Below are 22,139 nucleotides of genomic sequence, written 5' to 3'. Positions count from 1 at the left end.
TTACATTGTACATCAACAGTCAGGACAAGAGCTGATCAAGTCACTGTTTCTCATAGTGTCCATTTCACTTCAACAGGTTTCCCCTTTGGTGCTCAGTTAGTTGTCGCCAATCAGGGAGAACATATGATATTTGTCCCTTTAGGACTGGCTTAATTCACTCAGCAGGATGTTTTCCAACTTCCTCCATCTTGTTGCAAATGACTGGGTTTCATTGTTTTTGACTGCTGTAGAGTATTCTATAGAGTACATGTCCCATAATTTCTTTATCCAGTCTACTGTTGATGGGCATTTGGGTTGGTTCCAGGTCTTAGCTATTGTGAATTGAGCTGCAATAAACATTAATGTGCAGACTGCTTTTTTGTTTGCCAATTTAAATTCCTTTGGGTAAATTCCAAGGAGTGGGATGGCTGGGTTGAATGGTAAGGTTATCTTCAGGTTTCTGAGGAATCTCCAGACTGACTTCCATAGTGGCTTGACCAGTTTGCATTCCCACCAACAGTGGGTTAGTGTCCCTTTTTCCCCACATCCTCACCAGCATCTGTTGTTGGTAGATTTCTGAATGTGAGCCATTCTAACCGGGGTGAGGTGGAACCTCATTGTGGTTTTGATTTGCATTTCCCTGATTGCTAGTGATCTTGAACATTTTTTCATGTGTCTGTTGGCCATTTGGATTTCCTCTTTTGAAAAATGTCTGTTGAGGTCCTTTGCCCATCTCTTAAGTGGGTTGTTTGTTTTGATCTTGTGGAGTTTCTTGATCTCTTTGTAGATTCTGGTTATCAACCCTTTATCAGTTGCATAGTTTGCAAATATATTTTCCCATTCTGTCGGTTGTCTTTTCACTTTCCTGACTGTTTCTTTTGCAGTACAGAAACTTCTCAATTTGATGCAATCCCAAATGTTAATTTTGGCTTTGACTGCCTGTGCTTCTGGGGTGTCTTCCAAGAAGTCTTTGCTGGTACCTATATCTTGCAGGGTTTTTCCAATGCTCTCTAATAATTTGATGGTGTCAGGTCGTAGATTTAAGTCTTTAATCCATGTTGAGTGGATTTTTGTGTAAGGTGAAAGGTAGGGGTCTTGCTTAATGATTCTGCACATGGAAATCCAATTTTCCCAGCACCATTTATTGAATAGACTGTCCTTACTCCAGGGATTGGTTTTGGACCCTTGATCAAATATGAGTTGGCTGTAGATGTTTGGATTGATTTCTGGTGTTTCAATTCTGTTCCATTGGTCTATCCATCTGTTTCTGAACCAGTACCATGCTGTTTTGATTACAACTTCGCTGTAGTCTGTACTGAAATCTGGTATTGTGATGCCTCTGGCTTTGTTTTTGTTGTACAAGATTGCTTTAGCTATTCAAGGTCTCTTGTGCCTCCCTATAAATTTCAGCACCATTTTTTCCAGATCTGAGAAGAAGGTCTTCGGTATCTTGATTGGTATTGCATTGAATTTATAAATTGCTTTTGGGAGAATGGACATTTTGATGATGTTGATTCTTCCAATCCATGAGCATGGAAGATTTTTCCATTTCTTGGTATCCTCTTCTATTTCTTTTTTTAAGGTTTTGTAATTTTCATCGTAGAGATCTTGAACGTCCTTGGTTAAGTTTATTCCAAGGTATTTGATTGTTTTTGTAGCTATTGTGAATGGGATTGATCTTAGAAGTTCTTCCTCAGCCATGGCATTGTCTGTGTATACAAAGGCTGTTGATTTTTGTGCATTGATTTTATACCCTGCTACTTTGCCAAAATCTTCTATGAGTTCCAATAGTCTCTTATTAGAGTTCTTTGGGTCCCCTAAATAATCATATCATCTGCAAAGAGAGATAGTTTGAGTTCTTCCTTCCCAATTTGTATCCCTTTAATTTCTTTTTCTTGCCTAATAGCTCTGGCTAGAACCTCCAGAACTATATTGAATAGCAGTGGTGAGAGTGGGCATCCCTGTCTGGTACCAGATCTCAAGTACCACTTGTTCTCCTTGATAGGTGACAACTAACTGAGCACCAAAAAGGAAACCTGTTAAAGTGAAATGAACACTATGAGAAACGGTGACTTGATCAGCCCTCACCCTGACTGTTGATGAGCAGCTTAATATGTTATTCCTCTTAGTATTTTTTTTTGTTTGTTCTACTTAATACTTTTGGTTGAATACTGTAATCAATACACAATTCTTCTTAAGTGCTGAAACTTAACTTTAAAGTGTTTGCTGTTAAATATGGGTGGGAATAAGAGAGGGAAGAGATGTCCAATTCGGGACATGCTCAAGCTGACTTACCTCAAACTGTAGAGTTAGAAACATACCAGGGGATTCCAATTCACTCCCATCGAGGTGGCATGTACCAATGCCATCTCACTAGTCCCAGTGATCAATTTCTGTTCACAATTGCTCGTAATGATAGGACTAAGAACCAAAGGGATCACATAAACAAGAATAGTGTCTGCAAATACTAGCTGATAGAATCAAAAAGGGAGAGAATGATCCAACATGGGAAGTGAGATACACAGCAGACCCATAGAATGGCAAATGTCCTAAGAGCACTCTGGCCTCAGAATCAGCCCTTAAGGCATGTGGATCCGGCTGAAAAGCACATGAGAGTATTTCAGGCATGGAAAGCCAAGAAACTCTGCGGAAAAAAAACCTAAATGAAAGATCTCTGTGAGTGAGATCCCAGTGGAAAGAATGGGTCATCAAAGAAGGAGGTACCTTTCTCTGAAGGCAGGAGAGAACTTCCACTTTGACCATGGCCTTGTCTAAATATAATCAGAGTCAGTGAACTCAGGGGGCTTCCATAGCCTTGGCAGCTCATGACAAGAGCCTAGGGTGATTACTGATGCCATAAACAAGAGTGTCAATTTGTTAAGTCAACAATAGGAGTCACTGTGCACTTACTCCTCATGTAGGATCTGTGTCCTTAGTGTGCTGTACATTGAGATTTAATGCTATAACTAGTACTCAAACAATATTTTTCACTTTATGTTTCTGTGTGGGAGCAAACTGTTGAAATCTTTACTTAATGTATGCTAAACTGATCTTCTGTATATCAAGAGAATTGAAAATGAATCTTGATGTGAATGGAAGGGGAGAGGGAGTGAATAAGGGGAGGGTTGTGGGTTGGAGGGATGTTATGGGGGGGAAGCCATTGTAATCAATATTCTGTACTTTGGAAATTTATATTCATTAAATAAAAGTTAAAAAAAGAAAGAAAATGAAATCTTAAGGAGGAATCAAAATGAAATGCAGAAACTAGTAAAACAGGAAAGTGTGATAGTGATGAGAAATCAAAATGAAATGAAGAACTCAATACATCAAATGACAAACACGTTATAGAGCCTTAAAAACAGAGTCAGTGAAGCAGAAAAGAGAATATCAGACTTAGAAGACAGAGCACAGGAAAGTATACAGTCAAACCAAAGAAAAGAAAAGGAAGTAAAAATCTAAAAAATATTGTTGGGAATCTACAGGATACTATTAAAAAAACCAACATTGGAGTTCCTGAAGTCATGCAGAGAGAGAAACTATTAGAAGGTATTTTTAGTGAGATACTAGCAGAAAACTTCACAGGTTTGGCGAAGGACAGAGAAATTCTAGTACAGGAAGCTCATAAAACCCCTAGTAAGCATGACCAAAAGAGATCCTCACCACAACACGTTGTAATCAAACTCACCACAGTGAAACATAAAGAAAAGATTATAAAATGTGCAATAGAGGAACAACAGATTCTCTCAGAGGATCAATTAGACTCAAAGCAGACTTCTCATCAGAAACCCTACAGGCTAGGAGGGAATGGTGAGACATATATCTGGTACTAAGAGAAAAACTGCCAGCCCAGAATATTATATTCTGCAAAGCTCTCATTTGTGAATGAAGGTGAAATAAAGACCTTTCATAGCAAACAGAAATTGAAAGAATTTGTTGCCACTCGCCTGGCCCTGCAAAAGATGCTTATAGATGTGTTACACACAGAAACACGGTCATCAGTATGAAAGAAGGTAAAGGAAGGAAACCTCACAATAAAAGATCACAGGAAGTTCAAAGCATATATTAGAAAAATCTTCGGGAAAATGGCAGGGCAAAGTTACTATTTATCAATAGTCACATTGAACGTTAATGGCCTGAACTGTCCAGTTAAAAGACACAGATTGGCTGAATGGATTAAGGTACAAAACCCATCTATTTGCTGCTTACAAGAAACACATCTTTCCAACAAAGATCCATACAGACTGAAAGTGAAAGGCTGGAAAAAATTATTGCATACCAACAGAAATGAAAAAAGAGCGGGTATAGCCATCTTAATATCAAACAAAATAAACTTTAACACAAAAACTGCTAAGAGAGACAAAGAGGGGCACTATATAATGATTAAGGGATCAATTCAACAGGAAGATATAACGATTATCAATCTATATGCACCTAATTACAGGGCACTGGTTTATATAAAAGATTTATTGAAGGACTTAAAGGGAGACTTAGACTCCAATACAATAGTACTGGGGGAATTCAGTACTCCACTCTCAGAAATAGACAGATCAACCAGACAGAAGATCAACAAGGAAACAGATTTAATGAACATTCTAATGAATTCTAATCAATCATTCTATTGGCCAGAATTTTATTGAGGATGTTTGCATCTATGTCTTCCTGCTTCAATTTAGGTAGGTTGCATGTGTCCAGGAATCTACCCATTTCTGTTTGCTGGCATACAAGTCCTTGTAGTAATTTCTGAGGATTCTTTTTTTGCATCTATGTTCATCAGGGATATTGGCCTGTAAATTTCTTTCAATGCTGCATCTTTTTCTAACTTAGGAATTAAGATGATGTTGGCTTCATAGAAAGAATTTGGGAGGATTTCCTCTTTTTTGATTGTTCTGAATAGTTTGAGAAGAACAGGATCACATAAACAAGACTAGTATCTGCAAATACTAGCTGATAGAATCAAAAGGGAGAGAATGATCCAACATGAGAAGCGGGATACACAGCAGACCCATAGAATGGTTGATGTCCTAAACAGCACTCTGGCCTCAGAATCAGCCCTTAAGGCATTCGATATGGCTGAAGATCCCATGAGAGTATTTTAGGCATGGAAAGCCAAGACACTCTGGCAAAAAAAAAGAGGACCTAAATGAAAGATCTCTGTGTGTGAGATCCAAGTAGAAAGAACGGGTCATCAAAGAAGGAGGTACCTTTCTCTGAAGGGAGGAGAGAACTTCCACTTTGACCATGGCCTTGTCTAAATAAGATCAAAGTGGGTGAACTCAAAAGGCTTCCATAGCCTTGGCAACTCATGACTAGAGCCTAGGGAGATTACTGACGCCATAAACAAGAGTGTCAATTTGTTAAGTAAACAGCAGGAGTCACTGTGTACTTACTCCTCATGCAGGATCTCTGTCCTTAATATGTTGTCCAATGTGAAGTAATGCTATAACTAGTACTGAAACAGTATTTTACACTTTATGTTCTGTGTGGATGCAAACTGATGAAATCTTTACTAATATATACTAAATTGATCTTCTGTATATAAAGATAATTGAAAATGAATCTTGATGTGAATGGAATGGGAGAGGGAGCGGGAGATGGGAGGGTTGGGGTGGGAGGGAAGTTATGGGGGGGAGCCATTGTAATCCATAAACTGTACTTTGGAAATTTATATTTACTAAATAAAAGTTTTAAAAAAAGTAATACATTGAAATTTTGTCATTGTAAAATTTAAAAAAAAATAAAGGTAGGATTAGGGAGGTTGGGAGACAAGAAGGATGTTAAGTTAGAATGGGAAGTATCATTACATTCTTAAAGTTGTATATATGGAGTTGACATTGTAGTGTAGCTGGTTAAAACTGCAAATGTGATGCCAACATCCCATATGGTTAGAGACTCGGCAGCTCCACTTCCAATCCACCTCCCTGTTAATGTGCCTAGGAAAGTAGAGGCAGACGACCCAAGTGCTTGGGCCTCTGCACCCATGTGGGACACCTGAAAGAAGCTCTGGGATCCTAGCTTTGGCCTGGCCCAGATATTGTGGCCATTTTGTGAGTGAACCAGCAGATAGACAACTTCTCTGTGTGTCTTTCTTTCTCTCTCTCTATCTTCTCTCTCTCTCTCTCTCTCTCTCTTTCTCTCCCCGTCTCTCTTCTCTCTGTAACTCTATTGTTCAAATAAATAAACAATAAATATTTAAAAAAGGTTGTATCTATTAAATATATGGAGTATGCCCCCTTATATAAACAGAAAAGATGAAAAACCCACAAAAATATAAGGTTTCATATACTCTTTGCCCTCAAAAAAGTAGAATGTTCTATATAAAAAAGTGAGGGATAAAAGAAAAAAATGGCTTAGCTTTTTTAAATAAATACATATAAGAAGCTAAGATGTACTTAACTACATTGAATCTGTTCTTTGTATTAATATCACAGTAATATGAGAATTGACAAAAATTCTGTTGTAGTAATTATCATGCTTTTGCTGTGACCCTGAGAATCTAATGATTTATTAAATGCATTAAATAAAAAATGAAAACATAAAAAAGAAATAATTACTCTATAGTTACTGATATTTTATCTTCCTTCAGTGAGCAAACTTGTGTATTTTCTGACATTTTACAGTTTTTTCCATACATAATCCTCTTTTAACTTTTTTCAGATTGTATTTCTCAGTGATTCGTAAGTTTCCCAAAATATCTTAATAAATAGTTTTTGAAGATTACATGTACATTTTTCTTTTTGGAAATTTCTGGAGTGCAGCTTTTCTGCAAAATTGGGGCAGTATATCTCATATTTCCTGTATTTCTCTCATTCTGTGAATATGATTCTTCTCTTCACATACAAAGAATATTGATAAAAAACCTCAGACATGTCTTCGGATTTGAACTTCATGTAGAACAAGAAAACTGAGAAACGCTGGCCTCTCCATTGAGAAACGGGATTGAAAAAAATAGAGACTGTTGCCTCAATGGTGAGTCCCACAGACACCATGGAGTAGGCTCTCTTTCCACTCATTTACAGGATGCACTTTACAATGGTTCATACTCTATTGATCCCTCACTCTTGGGAACATACCAGTGTCCTTTTGGATCTCAAGAGGCTTGAAATGCAAACACGTAAATGGAAATCTCATGGGGCAGGAGAGGTACAGAGATGTGGATATAGGGCTCTGGATGTCAGAGAAGGACATGGAATTTTCATTTAAAAATGGAGAAAATTCCTCTGGCTCAGAGGGTCAGGGGAGGATTTCAACAGGAAATGAGTAGGTTAAATTTGAGTGGGAAGATGATTAGGAGGAGAGAGTATGAACTTGGAAAAGTCAGAGAGAGGTCAGGAGGGGATATTCCCTTCCCTCCAGGGGGTGGTACCTTCCCCACCTGGACGTTCCCAGGGCATCTATAAGACCTGAGAAGGGAGGTACTGGGAAGCTGTACCTTTACAGAGATCCATTATATACTGCCTGCTGGAAAACTTATCCACAAGTTCTGCATCATTTTCCCTTAGTGTCTCTGGTACAGGATCTTGAAAGAGGACTCTGAGCAATGATTTCTATGGCCACCCTGTTCATGCTGAATTTTTGATGACAAAAGGAGCTTACAAGAGTGTCTGTCTTCTACTGACTGATGTGTAATGTATAGCATTCATGTTTTATTGAACTTATGAAAACTGCTAATAGATTGGATAGTAAACATTTTCACCACTTAAAATGAAAAGACTGTGATGAGATGAGTGGTATTGAGCTTGAATTAGTGCATAACCTTTGAATATATTACAATATTAGATGGGCACTGTAAATTCAAGTTCTTTTTTTTTTTTTAAATTCTGCACTTACTCTTTAACTGTTTTCATTCAAGGCATGAACAGATTTGAAACTTGTATGTCTGTAATACTTCGATCTCCCCCATGGAGGGAGACTTTTCTCAGCCATAAGCAACATTTACAGAAGGTGATTGAAATTTGGAGGGGGGTTATTAATAAAAACTGCCACTGAAAGTCTCTTTAACAGTAACTACCTCTCTACAGTCATTAAAATTCAGGACTTTACTCATAAATATATGAATTAGTTTTGTTTAGTTCTTTAATGACTGTCTAATTTTCCTTGCATTGATTCAAAGGCTGCTGTGAATTAATATGGTTACTGAATGTTGAGGCTAGGGAGTTGAATGGTGGATAGCATGGAGTTTTGATTTATTGCAGATATATATTTGAAAAACAGAGGCAACAACTGTGAAAGATATTATGGGGACAATTTACAGTGCTGGTGTCTCTGAGCTTCCTATTACTTTTTTGTAAAACAATCTTAAAAGAATACTTGTTGGGGCTGGTGCCATGGCACTGTAGATTAATCCACCACCTGCGGCACTGGCATGGCATATGTGCACCAGTTCTAGTCCCAGCTGCCCCTCTTCTAGTCCAGTTCTCGTTATGGCCAGGAAAGGCAGTGTAAGATGGCTCAAATCCTTGGGCCCCTGCATCCACATGGGAGACCTGGAGGAAGCTCCTGGATCCTGGCTTCGGTCGGCACAGCTCCGGCCAATGCGCCCATTTGGGGAGTGAACCAGAGGATGGAGGACCTTTCATTTGTCTCTCCCTCTATTTGTATGTAACTCTATCCCTCAAATTAATAAATAAAATCTTTTAAAAAAGCATACATGTTACTCACCTACCAAAATTGAAATAAGAAGACATAGAAAATCTAAATAAACTTATAACCGGGTCAGACATGGAATCAGTAATAAAGGCCATCACAACAAAGAAAAGCAAAGGACCAAATGAGTTCACTGCTGAATTCTGCCAGACATTAAAAGAACTAACTACAGTTCTCAAGCTATTCAAAAAAATTGAAAGAGAGGGAATCCCTCCAAATTCTTTCTACAAGGCTAGCATCACCTAAATTCTATACCTGAAAAAGATGCAGCAGAGAGAGAGAATTACAAACCAATTTCCCTGATGAAAATAGACGCAAAAATCCTCAATAAAATTCTGGCCAATAGAATGCAATAACACATCAGAAAGATCATCCACACAGACTAGTGGGATTTGTCCCTGGTATGCAGAGATGGTTCAACAGTCGCAAATCAATCTATTTTTACACCACATTAACAAACTGCAGAAGAAAAACCATGTGATTATCTCCAGAGATACAGAAAAGCATTTGATAAAATACAACACCCTTTCATGATGAAAATTGTGTATAGAATGTGTATATAGCAAATTGTGTATAGAAGGAACATTCTTCAACATAATCAAGGAAATTTATGAAAAACCCAAGGCCAGCATCCTATTGAATGGGAAAAGTCAGAAGCATTTCCACTGAGATCTGGCACCAGACAGGGATGCCCATTTTCACCATTGCTATTTAATATAGTTCTGAAAGTTTCAGCCAGAGCCATTAGGCAAGAATAATAAATTAAAGGATACGAATTGGGAAGGAAGAAGTCAAACTATCCCTCTTTGCAGATGGTATGATTCTTTATTTAGAGGATCCAAAGAACTCTACTAAGAAACTATCGGAACTCATAGAGGAGTTTGGCAAAGTGGCAGGATATAAAATCAATGCACAAAAACCAACAGCCTTTGTATACACAGGCAATGCTATGGCTGAGGAAGAACTTCTAAGATCAATCCCATTCACAATAGCCACAAAAACAATCAAATACCTTGGAATAAATTTAACCAAGGATGTCAAAGATCTCTACAATGAGAATTACAAAATCCTAAAAGAAAGAAATAGAAGAGGATACCAAAATTGGAAAAATCTCCCATGTTCATGGATTGGAAGAATCAATATCATCAAAATGTCCATTCTCCCAAAAGCAATTTATAGATTCAATGCAATACCAATCAAAATACCAAAGACATTCTTCTCAGATCTGGAAAAAAATGATGCTGAAATTCATATAGAGGCAGAGGAGACCTCGAATAGCTAAAGCAATCTTGTACAACAAAAACAAAGCCAGAAGCATCACAATACCAAATTTCAAGACATACTACAGGATAGTTATAATCAAAACAGCATGGTACTGGTACAGAAACAAACTGATAGACCAATGGAACAGAATAGAAACACCAGAAATCAATCCAAACATCTACAGCCAACTTATATTTGATCAAGGATCCAAAACCAATCCCTGGAGTAAGGACATTCTATTCAACAAATGGTGATGGGAAAACTGGATTTCCAGGTACAAAAGCATGAAGAAAGACTCCTACATTACACCTTACACAAAAATCCAATCAACATGGATTAAAGATTTTAAATCTTTAATGGTGTCTATGACCCGACACCATAAAATTATTTGAGAACATTGGAGAAACCCTGCAAGATATAGGCACAGGCAAAGACTTTTTGGAAAGACCCTGGAGGCACAGACAGTCAAAGCCAAAATTAAAAGTTGGGATTACATCCAATTGAGAAGTAGGTTTCACCTCACCCTGGAAAGAATGGCTTACATACAGAAATCAAAAAACAACACATGCTGGTGAGGATGTGGGGGAAAAGACACACTAATCCACTGTTTGTGGGAATGCAAACAGGTAAAGCCACTATGGAAGTCAGTTTGGAGATTCCTCAGAAACCTGAATATAACCCTACCATTAAACCCAGCCAACCCACATCTTGTAATGTACCCATGGGAAATTAAATTGGCAAATAAAAGAGCTATCTGCACCTCCATGTTCATTGCAGCTCAATTCATAATAGCTAAGACATGGAATCAACCTAAATGGCCATCAACAGAAGACTGGATAAAGAAATTATGGGATATGTTCTATATAGAATACTATACAGTAATAAAAGATGAAATCTGGTCATTTGCAACACAATTTAGGAATCAGAAAAACAGCATGCAGCGTGAAAAAAACTCAGTTCAAAGGGACAAATATCTTATGTTCTCCCTGATCAGCGACAACTAACTGAGCACCTAAAAGGAAACTTGTAGAAGAGAAAATGACCCTATTACAATCAATGATTTGGTCAGCCCTTGTCCTGACTGTCAAGGAATATGTTACTATTTTATTCTTTTTAGTAATTTTTTGTTCTACTTAATACTATTGGTTGAACTATTTAATTAACACACACTTATTCTTAGGTGTTTAAAATTAACTGAAAATTGATCCTTGTTAAAAATAAGCATGGGAATAAGAGAGCTAGAAGATGTAGAGTTCATCACATGCTCACTTAAACTTACCCCTAATGGTAGAGCTAGAAACGTGCCAGGGGACTGCAAATTCCATTACATTGGCAGGTGCCAATGCCATCTTACTAGTCAAAGTGCTCAGTTTAAGTTCATAATTTATCGTAAAGATAGTATTGTCAAAGGGATCACATAACAAGACTAGTGTCTGCTAATAATAACTGATAGAATTAAAAAGGAGAGAACGATCCAACATGGGAAGTGGGATACGCAGCAGACTCATAGAATGGCAGAAGTCCTAAATAGCACTCTGGCCTCAGAATCAGCCCTTAAGGCATTTCGATCTGGCTAAAAAGTCCATGAGAGTATTTTAGGCATGGAAAGCCAAGACACTCTGGAAAAAAAATTGACCTAAATGAAAGATCTCTGTGAATGAGGTCCCAGCGGAAAGAATGGGCCATTAAAGAAGGAGGTATCTTTCTCTGAAGGGAGGAGAGAACTTCCACTTTGACTATGGCCTTGTCTAAATAAGATCAGAGTTGGCAAACTCATGAGGCTTCCATAGCCTTGGCAGCTCATGAGAAGAACCTCAGGTGATCATGGATGTCATAAATAAGAGTGTCAATTGTCAAGTCAGCAACAAGAACACTGTGCATTACTCCCCATATAGGATCCCTTTCTTTAATGTGTTATACTATGCAAATTAATGGCTAAATTAGTATTCAAACAGTACTTTATACTTTGTGTGTCTGTAGGGTGCAAACTGTTGAAATTTTTAATTAGCATAAACTAACTTAATCTTCTGGGCATCTTTATCCTTCATGGTGTTGAACTCAGCCTGTTGTGCGGGCATCTGCTCAGCCTGCTCTGCATACCTGTAGTACTTGTTTTCTTACGTCTGTCATTCTCATCTTCTTGGTCTTTCTCATCCACCTCAAAATCTTCTTTCAGTGGAATAAAAACTGGAAATCATATTACTATTCTTTGAATTTCAATTAGAACTCATTTTCATGATAAAGTCTCATCTACTGATATATGTTGTATCTTTATTCAATTATCTATTTTGTTATTTAACTTGGTGATCAATTTATTAAAGAAATTATTCTTTCTTTCAACAAAATTTACCAGCTCCACTAGATTTATCTCATTCTATATTCCTATTTGGCCTGAGTTTACTTGCACCAATTTAAGCTCTCATTGTGGAATTTGGAAAACATCATGCTGAGTGAATTAAGCCAGTCTCAAAGGGATAAATATCACATGTTCTCCCTGATTGGCGACAACTAACTGAGCACCAAAGGGGAAACCTGTTGAAGTGAAATGGACACTATGAGAAACAGTGACTTGATCAGCTCTTGTCCTGACGGTTGATGTACAATGTAATACTTTATCCATTTTAGTATTTTTTTTCTAGTAACATTGGTTGGACTCTGTAATTAACACACAATTATTCTTAGGTGTTTAAATTTTAACTGAAAAGTGATCCCTGTTAGGAATTTGGAAAACATTATGCTGAGTGAAATAAGCCAATCCCAAAGCGACAAATACCATATGTTCTCCCTGATCGGTGACAACTAACTGAGCACCAAAAAGGAAACCTTTTAAAATGAAATGAACACTATGAGAAACGGTGACTTGATCAGCCCTTGCCCTGACTGTTGATGAACAACTTAATATGTTATCCCTCTTAGTATTTTTTTGTTTGTTCTACTTAGTACTTTTGGTTGAATACTGTAATCAATACACAATTCTTCTTAAGTGCTGAAACTTAACTGAAAAGTGATCACTGTTAAATATAAGAGTGGGAATAAGAGGGGGAAGAGATGTGCAATTCAGGACATGCTCAAGCTGACTTACCTCAAACAGTAGAGTTAGAAACATACCAGGGGATTCGAATTCAATCCCATCGAGGTGGCATGTACCAATGCCATCTCACTAGTCCCAGTGATCAATTTCTGTTCACAATTGATCATAATGCTAGGACTAAGAACCAAAGGGATCACATAAACAAGAATAGTGTCTGCAAATACTAGCTGATAGAATAAAAAAGGGAGAGAATGATCCAACATGGGAAGTGAGATACACAGCAGACCCATAGAATGGCGGATGTCCTAAACAGCACTCTGGCCTCAGAATCAGCCCTTAAGGCATGTGGATTCGGCTTAAAAGCACATGAGAGTATTTCAGGCATGGAAAGCAAAACACTCTGGGGGAAAAAAAAACCTAAATGAAAGATCTCCAGGAGTGAGATCCCAGTGGAAAGAACGGGTCATCAAAGAAGGAGGTACCTTTCTCTGAAGGGAGGAGAGAACTTCCACTTTGACTATGGCCTTGTCTAAAAATGATCAGAGTCGGTGAACTCAGGGGGCTTCCATAGCCTTGGCAGCTCATGACAAGAGCCTAGGGTGATTACTGAGGCCATAAACAAGAGTGTCAATTTGTTAAGTCAACAACAGGAGTCACTGTGCACTTACTCCTCATGTAGGATCTGTGTCCTTAGTGTGCTGTACATTGTGATTTAATGCTATAACTAGTACTCAAACAGTATTTTTCACTTTATGTTTCTGTGTGGGAGCAAACTATTGAAATCTTTACTTAATGTATGCTAAACTGATCTTCTGTATATAAAGAGAATCGAAAATGAATCTTGATGTGAATGGAAGGGGAGAGGGAGTGGGAAAGGGAAGGGTTGCAGGTGGGAGGGACATTATGGGGGGGAAGCCATTGTAATCCATAAGCTGTACTTTGGAAATTTATATTCATTAAATAAAAGTTAAAAAAAAAAAGAAAAAAGGAAAAAAAAGAAATTAACTCTCTTGGGGCCAGTGCTGTGGCATAGCGGGCTGGGCCTCCACCTATGGCACAGGCATCGCATATGGGTGGCAGTTCTTGTCCCAACTGTTCCTCTTCTGTTCCAACTCTCCTTTGTGGCAGGGAAAATCAGTAGAGGATGGCCCAAGTGTTTGGGCCCCTGCATGGTATGGGAGACCTAGAAGGAGCTCCTGGCTCCCGGCTCCTGGCTCCTGGCCCCTGGATCCTGGCTTCAGATTAGCTCAGCTCTGGCCTTTGTGTGCATTTGGGGAGTGAACTAGCAAATGGAAGACCTTTTTCTCTGTTTCTCCCTCTCTATGTCTGTAACTCTGCCTCTCAAGTGAATGAATAAAGTCTTTTAAAAAAAGAAATTAACTCTCTTGCCCACATTTTTGCCCATTTTCTTCTATCCTCTTTCCATTTCATTACTGACATCCAACTTTCTAGACTTATCTCAGTTTTCATTTTAAAATGGTGATATAAATAAAAAATAGGATTAAAAACTTGCAAGGAATATTGCTTCTTCCTTGCTCCTCATAGCCAGACATCAACCCACATCCTCACAACTGCTTTCACTGTATATCCCTGTATCCACATAATCTGAGTTATTTCTAAAACTCTTGTCTATTGAGTCTTCTAGTTTCTAAAGACAACCCATAAATTTTACAAATTTGGGACACAGTATATTTTAAATGGACAGATATGTAGGAGATAATATAACCCAGAGGAATATATAGGGGGAAGTGCCCAAGGGACAGGAATTACCATGTGTTATCAGGCACTAAATGCAGCTATTGAGAGATTCTGTCCTGGACCCTTCAGAGGGAATGTAGCCCTGCCCTCTCCTTGTTCTGAGCACTGTGAAATGAATTTTGGATGTCTTTTCTCAATAATCCTTAGAAAATAAGTTGTCTTAAGTCATTAAGTTTATAATAATTTGTTACTACAGCCATTAAATTAGGCAGAAGCCCATGACATCTCCATGTTTTTGAGGCAGATGCTATGTTGGGTGAGGGAACCATGAGACAGGATGGAGTTCATAAATGGAATGAATGTGTGTGTGTGTGTGTGTGTATTTCAAAGCAGAGTTACAGAGAGAGAAGGTAGGACACACAGAGAGAAATCCCTTCTACTGGTTTACTCTACAAGTAGCTTCAATGGCTGGAGATGGGCTGGAGATGGGCTGATAAGAAACCAGGACCCAGGAGCTTCATCAGGGTCTCCCACATGGCTGCAAACGCTCAAGCACTTGGGCTATCTTCCACTGCCTTCCCAGGCCTTTAGCAGAAGCTGGATTGGAAGAGAAGCAACTGGGACATGAAGCAGAGTCCATGTGGGATACCGGTGCTGCAGGTGGAGGCTTAGCTTACTATGCCACAGTGCCAGCACTCCATATAATTAATTGACTGAGTAGACAGTGAAACTAGGATTGTCCCCAAGTACAAGATCATGAAGGATTCTGTAACTGTTATTTACCCTTTACCATCATTCTCACTCATGGTCGCTCAAGTCAGGAGTCTGTGAAGTAATTCAGGAGAGTTCCTGGCTACGCATTTGGTTTTCTGAGGCTTGAAATTGCTGATGCTTTTGGATGTTTGGTCTCTGCCAATGACTATTACCAACACCAAGAAAGCAATTATTTATTAAATCCATCTCAAATCATGTGTTGTGATTGTAGGTTAGTAAGAAGACACATAGAGGAATGCAAGGAAAGTGATTTATTAGAGAAGACGTTGAAACCTTTATATGTTGCACTTAAGATCAAGGTGACCTTGAAAGACACTGGAAAGAAGGATCCAACATTGTTCACATGTCAGACAGGACATTGCAGCACGACTTCTCCCTGAAATTAAAGCACAGAAAGACATCAGGAAGCAAAGGTAAAGTCGTTCATGATGCCCTGGAGTTAACAGGTAAGCAAAACCAATACATCAATGGAGATTTGCTTTCGAATGGCATTTGTTAGGTTAAAATGTGATAAAGCTGAGTTGTGTTAAATTATGGCATACACCTGGAAAAATTACAATGACTCAGGTTGAGGAACAGTATTTCCTAAATGAGTCAAATACCAGAGTGTTTCAAAAGATTGCTGGAAAATAGAATAAAAAATAAGTTGATTTTGGAAAAATTTTCAGATCATATATAGTTTTATTTAATAATATAATTGTGAAGAACTCTCTTTTGTCCTGAAATAGCTAAATTATTTGGTTCAGGTCTCTAATAGAAGGAGAAGATAAGTAAATGGACACAAATGCCCAGGAGTTTCTTTCTCCAACATCTCAGTATAGTGGAGTCTGCTTTTACCTCCAGTGAGAGACCCAGAGTTGAGAGACCTAGAGCAGAACTGGGGTGAGACTTTGGGAAACACTGCATTCAGGAGATTTCAGGCTCCCAAGGTTGGATTGTGCCTTGTTATCCATGGAAATCTTAGCATGGAATTCCAACTATGATGGACTTTGAAACCAAAATTCACAATCTAAACTGAGATACCAGGTGGATGGAGAGACCTTTCTATACCATCAGATTTCATGACAGAGACCCACATAAGTGCTCTAGTTCAGTGTTGCAATGTAGGAGATAAATCAGCAAGGAGTGCCTTCCACTGTTCATTACAAGGAAGACAAAGTGGATAAGGAGGTATGAATAGGTTTCTGGCTCTGCTATCTGGTAGACAAACTCAGGCATCTATTGTCTATTTATTGCAGAGGACTGGCTCCACTTCCCAACCCTACCTCTGTCTCCTTGTTCTACATTCTTAAACTCCCCTGAGACTCCATAGTGACTGACACACCCTGGTTGAGTGGACCTTGCATTCAGCAAACTCTGCTGCTTCAACCTCACCACTTGTGGCCCAGATCGTCCTTCTCAGGACACAGTCATGAGCACAGCAGCCAGATGGGTAACCTAAGGAGGAATTAGCTCGGAAAGATCAGTGCACCTGAGTTTAATGCAGTAGGAGTACTGGTAGCACACAATGTATAGCCTGGAGTTATACATTATTTCAGGTGAACAACAAGCCCAATGTCCATCACACTGGAACTCTACTGAGTGGGAAGCTGACCTCATGCCTGTATAATTGAACAGATTCCACTACAGAGAAAAGAGAAAGAAATTACCAGTGCTCCTGCAATTAGGTTTCGTTTGAACTCTGGCATTCCATCTGTGCATTTCTTCACTGTTAGCAATGCCTCAGCTGCCTCTCTTGGTGGCATAAACTTGGCCAGTTGTAATCTGAACAGGTCTTTATTAAAATACAGATATCCAAAGTTTTCAGCAAGAAGAGCAGGACAGACCAACGCATTGCCTGGAGCAGAAGAGTGGAGACAATCTCTATGAGGAAAATATTTCTCCAGAGTCTTTGGATGAGAGACCACACAGGATCCCCAGGCCTCCAAGTTTGCATCCTAAGATTGTGCTGTTCACAGTGAAAGATCCTTGTTGTTTTTGTTTCCTCAAGATTACACAGCAAGTGTAAGACCAGAAAAACATGAGCTCAATAACAAGATCAGTTGCTGTGGGTATTTTGTAAGCACACATCCATTATTTTCCAAAGTTTCTCCCCTTAACTGAAATCCCCATTTGTAGCCTTGAACAAACTTAGTTTGCCTGCAAATTGCATGATACCTGATCAGTCCTTGATACTAGAGAAAAGTAGGTTCTGGGGAATCCACTTTGGAAGTGAATGGCAGACAGAATCCCACCACGTCTGAGAAGTGAGGGAAAATATGGAGAAGAGCCAACATATTTACTAAAATGTCTATAGGTGATATTTTGAGGCAAATTTGGGTGAATTCAGAAGATGGCATTGGATACATCCAGAACCAGAGGCTAAAATTCAGACAGATAATCAGCCTCCCCACACATAAGAAGCTCATAAAAGACACTATGATGGGCTCTTTCTTTCTAAAGGGACGTTCCAAATAATCAGAGAGGCTGAGAGGGGAAACTGTCCCATTCCTGATCATATTGGGAATTGTATAGACACCAGAGAAATGACTTCTCCTTGCATTGACTCATTTTCTTCTAGGCTTTAGAACTACTCTGAATCAAAAAAGGACCCAATCAGGACCTACTTTGACCCTAAATTCAGACAGCATCAACTTTGGGTGGAATTTAAAGATGGTAGAATCAGAGACATCAGAAGAACAGGGAGGGGATCAGAAAATCAGAGGAAAAAGTCAGTCTCAGACAATTTTGGAACATCCTGAAGGCAGAGAGATATGCAAAGCATTGTACTGTTGGAAGAACAGGTAGAATTGATTCTAATTTGGTAAAATTCCTAGTGCTATTAGACCTGCTCTACCACCACTATTGCTGGAACATCTATAAAACTAGTAATACTCACTTGAAAGCTTATAATTAAGAATTCCAAAAACATGGCTCTTGTGGAATTAGGAGCTCCACAGGCACCCTCCCAGGTATAACATAGTTGAAGACTCAAGGGACACCCAAGAGTTTCTGGGAAAGAGAACATCTGATCACTGCAGGTATCAGCTTCCTGCTGACAACTGGCCCATTATGGGCTTAATCTTCATTCTCCCAGATTTTCATGATGCTGGCTGTAAACACCAGTGATGAAAAGAGGCTGGAAAATGTTCATCATTTGACCCCAAGACAAAGAACTGGTATAGCAGAGCCTAGATTCATGTCTAGCACTCCCACTGAACTATGCTGACTTGGAGTGTAGAAAAAGGACTTTCTAAAATTTCCGGCATAGATTTTCCTGACAAATTTCATTGAAATTGAGAAATGAAGTATCAGCTTTAGTGAAGGAGGTGCTAATTTAATAGGCTGAGGAAAAAACTTTGGAATATTGTGAGGTTCTGGACCTCATTGCCACCCCATAATGATCACGGTGTGCAGAAGAAGCTCCTAATGAGATTCATCACAAGTGATACTCACCCTCATAACAGCAAAGGGCCAGAGTCACCATCAGGAGAGACACTGACAGCCTCATAGTTGCTGTTTTGCTTTGAGTTCTCAGCTTCAGAGAATGAAGACCGTTCTACACTCCACTGCAGCAGCTGGGGAGCCCTGGAGTCCAGGGCATTTTGTACCTGATTAGTCTCTCTGGCCCTGCCCACAGAGGCATGTTCTAAGTCACAAGACCTGGCTTCTAGCCTTCTTTCCTCAGCTAGGGCTGATGCCTTTCATCAGTGTCGTTCTCCACACCTCTTTGTACACTGGACTACAACCGGAAGGATCACCTTGTACCCTAGGTGTGTACCTAGGCACCCTATAATTCTCTTGAGCCTAGGTTTGATGACGATAGATCTTTGTTCTGTCAATGCAGAGCCACAAATGTGCTCTGGGAACAGGAGGACAGGCGTAGAGGACCCAGGAAGCCAAGGCTGCACTTTGTTTATGGAATAGTATGTCCATAAGAGAACCCCTTACTGTCCCTTACCTGAATGACAGTTGACCAGGTGTCATACACTTGCACACTGATCAGAGCATTCCGTTCCCTGTCTCCCTTTCCACTGCCACCTGAACAACATAGTAACTTTAAAGCATGGCTGAAATAACTCATAAAAGAAAAACATTTTTTGGGAAATCCAGATGCCTCACATGTTTGTGTCCACCTCACAGGTCATTCCATTTCTTTCTTTCAGTGTGACAGGGACACATTACAAGGCGCACATTTTCAGTCTTAATTTTAAGTCAAGGCTAGGTGGTGATTTCAGCAGGCAGAGTGAAACTCCTGAAGTCTCTTTTCCTCACCACACACAGATGGAACCATAATTCACAGACACATTCCCTTTGTGAAAAATCAGAATCAAATTGAAAGTCCTGCACATTGCAAGAAGACACAGAGACAGATCCCCCACATTAAGTAGGGAGAATCTGGACATAGTAGTCCAGGAAACTCTAAAACTGGTGCAACACAATACATCAGAAAAGATGTCCTGGCTCCCAACTTCACTCAGGAAAGGAAAGGTATCTGGCCCCATGTCCAGTGACCCAATATTTCCTAGGTGAGTGAAATGTAAATTGGCTCTGTCTGGAAAGTCTTGGAGCTGTGATGTCTAGAATCCTGTGAAGAGTGTGGAGATAATTATATGGAGCTGTGCTCCTGCTCTGAGTGGAATGAGCCAAAAAAATCCCAGTTTATGATCCTCCCAGAGAAAGTAATGATGGATTCTTACATCTAATACCTGAACATCTCTCAGATGTTTAATAAAGCAACCTGAAATTTGTTTTTGTTTCCAATCAGAGTCCATCCTAGAAATGACAAAATGGTGGAGAATTCAAATGATAAGTGGATACCATAGAAAGGTAGAAGAAAGAGAGATAAATCTACAAAACACAGAGGAAATTCATGGTAGTGACCTTCTGTAGGATAATCTAATGTTGCATACAACTCAGAATAAGTTTGTCCAAACCCCTAATGTGTACACCATGGTGTAATCTTGGATAATATTAATATCTCACTTTATTGTCAACTAATGCAGTAATAGTTCAACTGTTATGAAAATGTAACATAATGCAGTTGTTAATACAAAACCATAAAATTTTTTATCATGAATAAATGAGTTGTCGAGGCACCTACCTTTTTCCACATGAATCGTTAGACCATTTGAAAATGTCACTCATTTTCAAATCATTCTCTGAATTCAATGAAGTGCTAATCAGAATATTTTTATAAATCTTATTTAAAGTTATTAAATAATTAGTTATATTTATTTATATTTCTTATTAATATAAGAAAACAGATTCCTTGTATTTCATAAGTACAATTTTAAGAAGATAACCACATTTCCCTCATTCCCTCACTCTCTCCATCAATCTCCTTTCCTTCCTTTCTGCTTTGTTTTTAGAATTCTTTTTTTTTTTTTTTTGACAGACTGGACAGTGAGAGAGAGAGGGAGAAAGGTCTTCCTTTACCATTGGTTCACCCTCCAATGGCCACCACGGCTGGCGCGCTGCGCTGATCCAAAGGCAGGAACCAGGTGCTTCTGGTCTCCCATGCGGGTGCAGGGCCCAAGGACTTGGGCCATCCTCCACTGCACCCCTGGGCCACAGCAGAGAGCTGGCCTGGAAGAGGAGCAACTGGAACAGAATCTGGCGCCCTGACCGGGACTAGAATCCGGGGTGCAGGCGCCGCAGGTGGAGGATTAGCCTATTGAGCCGCGATGCCGGCTCAATGTTTTTAGAATTCTTACAAAAACATCATTTCAATCCACTCTATAACAACAGACATACTGTACCACTAACCATGGTATTCAACAAGTAAAAATTAGAAAAAAATCACAGTTCTACATGAGTATGAACAAAAGCTAAAACCATCAATCAAATCCCAAGATATCCATTTTATTCCTATACATTTTTTTGTATTAACTACCACATATCAGAGAAAGTATGTGATATTTGTCATTTTGAGAATGGCTTATTTCACTTAGTATAATGGTTTCCAGGTACATCCATTTTGTTGCAAATACAGGATTTCATTCATTTTTATGACTGAGTAGTATGGAGTACTATATGAGGTTTCAATACATTTTTATATTGGAACCTTTAAAAGAGTAGTTATATGTTTCAGTTGGCTCTTTCTAAATTAGAATGTACTCAGTGCTTCTGGGGTCTTTTCCAAGATGTCTTTTCCTATGTCCATGTCTTGCAGTGTTTCTCCAATGTTCTCCAGTAACTTGATGATATCAAGTTGTAGATTTAGGTCTTTGATCAATTTTGAGTGAATTTTTTTAACGTATTAGGTAGAGGTCTTGTTTCATACTTCTGCATGTGGAGATGCAGTTTTCCCAGCACAATTTTTTCTGCTCCGGTGATTGATTTTAGCTCCCTTGTCAAAGATAAGTTGGTTGTAGATGCATGGATTGATTTCTGGAGTTTCTACTACTGTAAAAAAAATGAAATGCTGTCTTTTGCAGCAACATGGATGCAAGTGGAAACCATTATACTTAGTGAAATTAGCTAAAAAGAAGATAACATATGTTTTTCCCTAATCTGGGGTAACTAATAGAATACCTAAAATGTGATGTATTACAGTGAAAGGAACATTTTGAGATTTGATAATTGTTTACAACCCTTGTCTCTACTGTTGAGGAACAGTGTTTTTTTCTTCATACTAAAACAAAAGAATGTACACAATGAATAAGAGGTGGGGAGGATAGTGGAAAGAATGGGTCATCAAAGAACGGGTCATTATCTGAAGGGAGGAGAAAACTTCCACTTTGACTATGACCTTGTCTAAATATGATCA

General features: G+C 38.9%; 1 protein-coding gene across 1 annotated transcript; it reads right to left on the bottom strand.

Annotated features, from left to right (window-relative positions):
• Positions 1–15,545: 15,545 nt before the first annotated feature.
• Positions 15,546–18,947, bottom strand: SCGB1D (lipophilin BL). The gene is made up of 3 exons (NM_001082157.2): positions 18,824–18,947; positions 17,038–17,225; positions 15,546–15,764 (listed from the first exon to the last, which is right to left on the bottom strand). Exons 1-3 carry the CDS (start codon positions 18,876–18,878, stop codon positions 15,735–15,737), a joined length of 273 nt encoding a protein of 90 aa, NP_001075626.1. The 5' UTR covers positions 18,879–18,947; the 3' UTR covers positions 15,546–15,734.
• Between the last annotated feature and the right edge of the window lie 3,192 nt (positions 18,948–22,139).

This window comes from Oryctolagus cuniculus, chromosome 1, assembly GCF_051225735.1.
Source record: "Oryctolagus cuniculus isolate XC-2025 breed Fujian yellow rabbit chromosome 1, ASM5122573v1, whole genome shotgun sequence".
Classification (NCBI taxonomy): domain Eukaryota; kingdom Metazoa; phylum Chordata; class Mammalia; order Lagomorpha; family Leporidae; genus Oryctolagus; species Oryctolagus cuniculus.
Note: the sequence above shows the minus strand (reverse complement) of the source record. Positions and strands in the feature narration are given on the sequence as shown.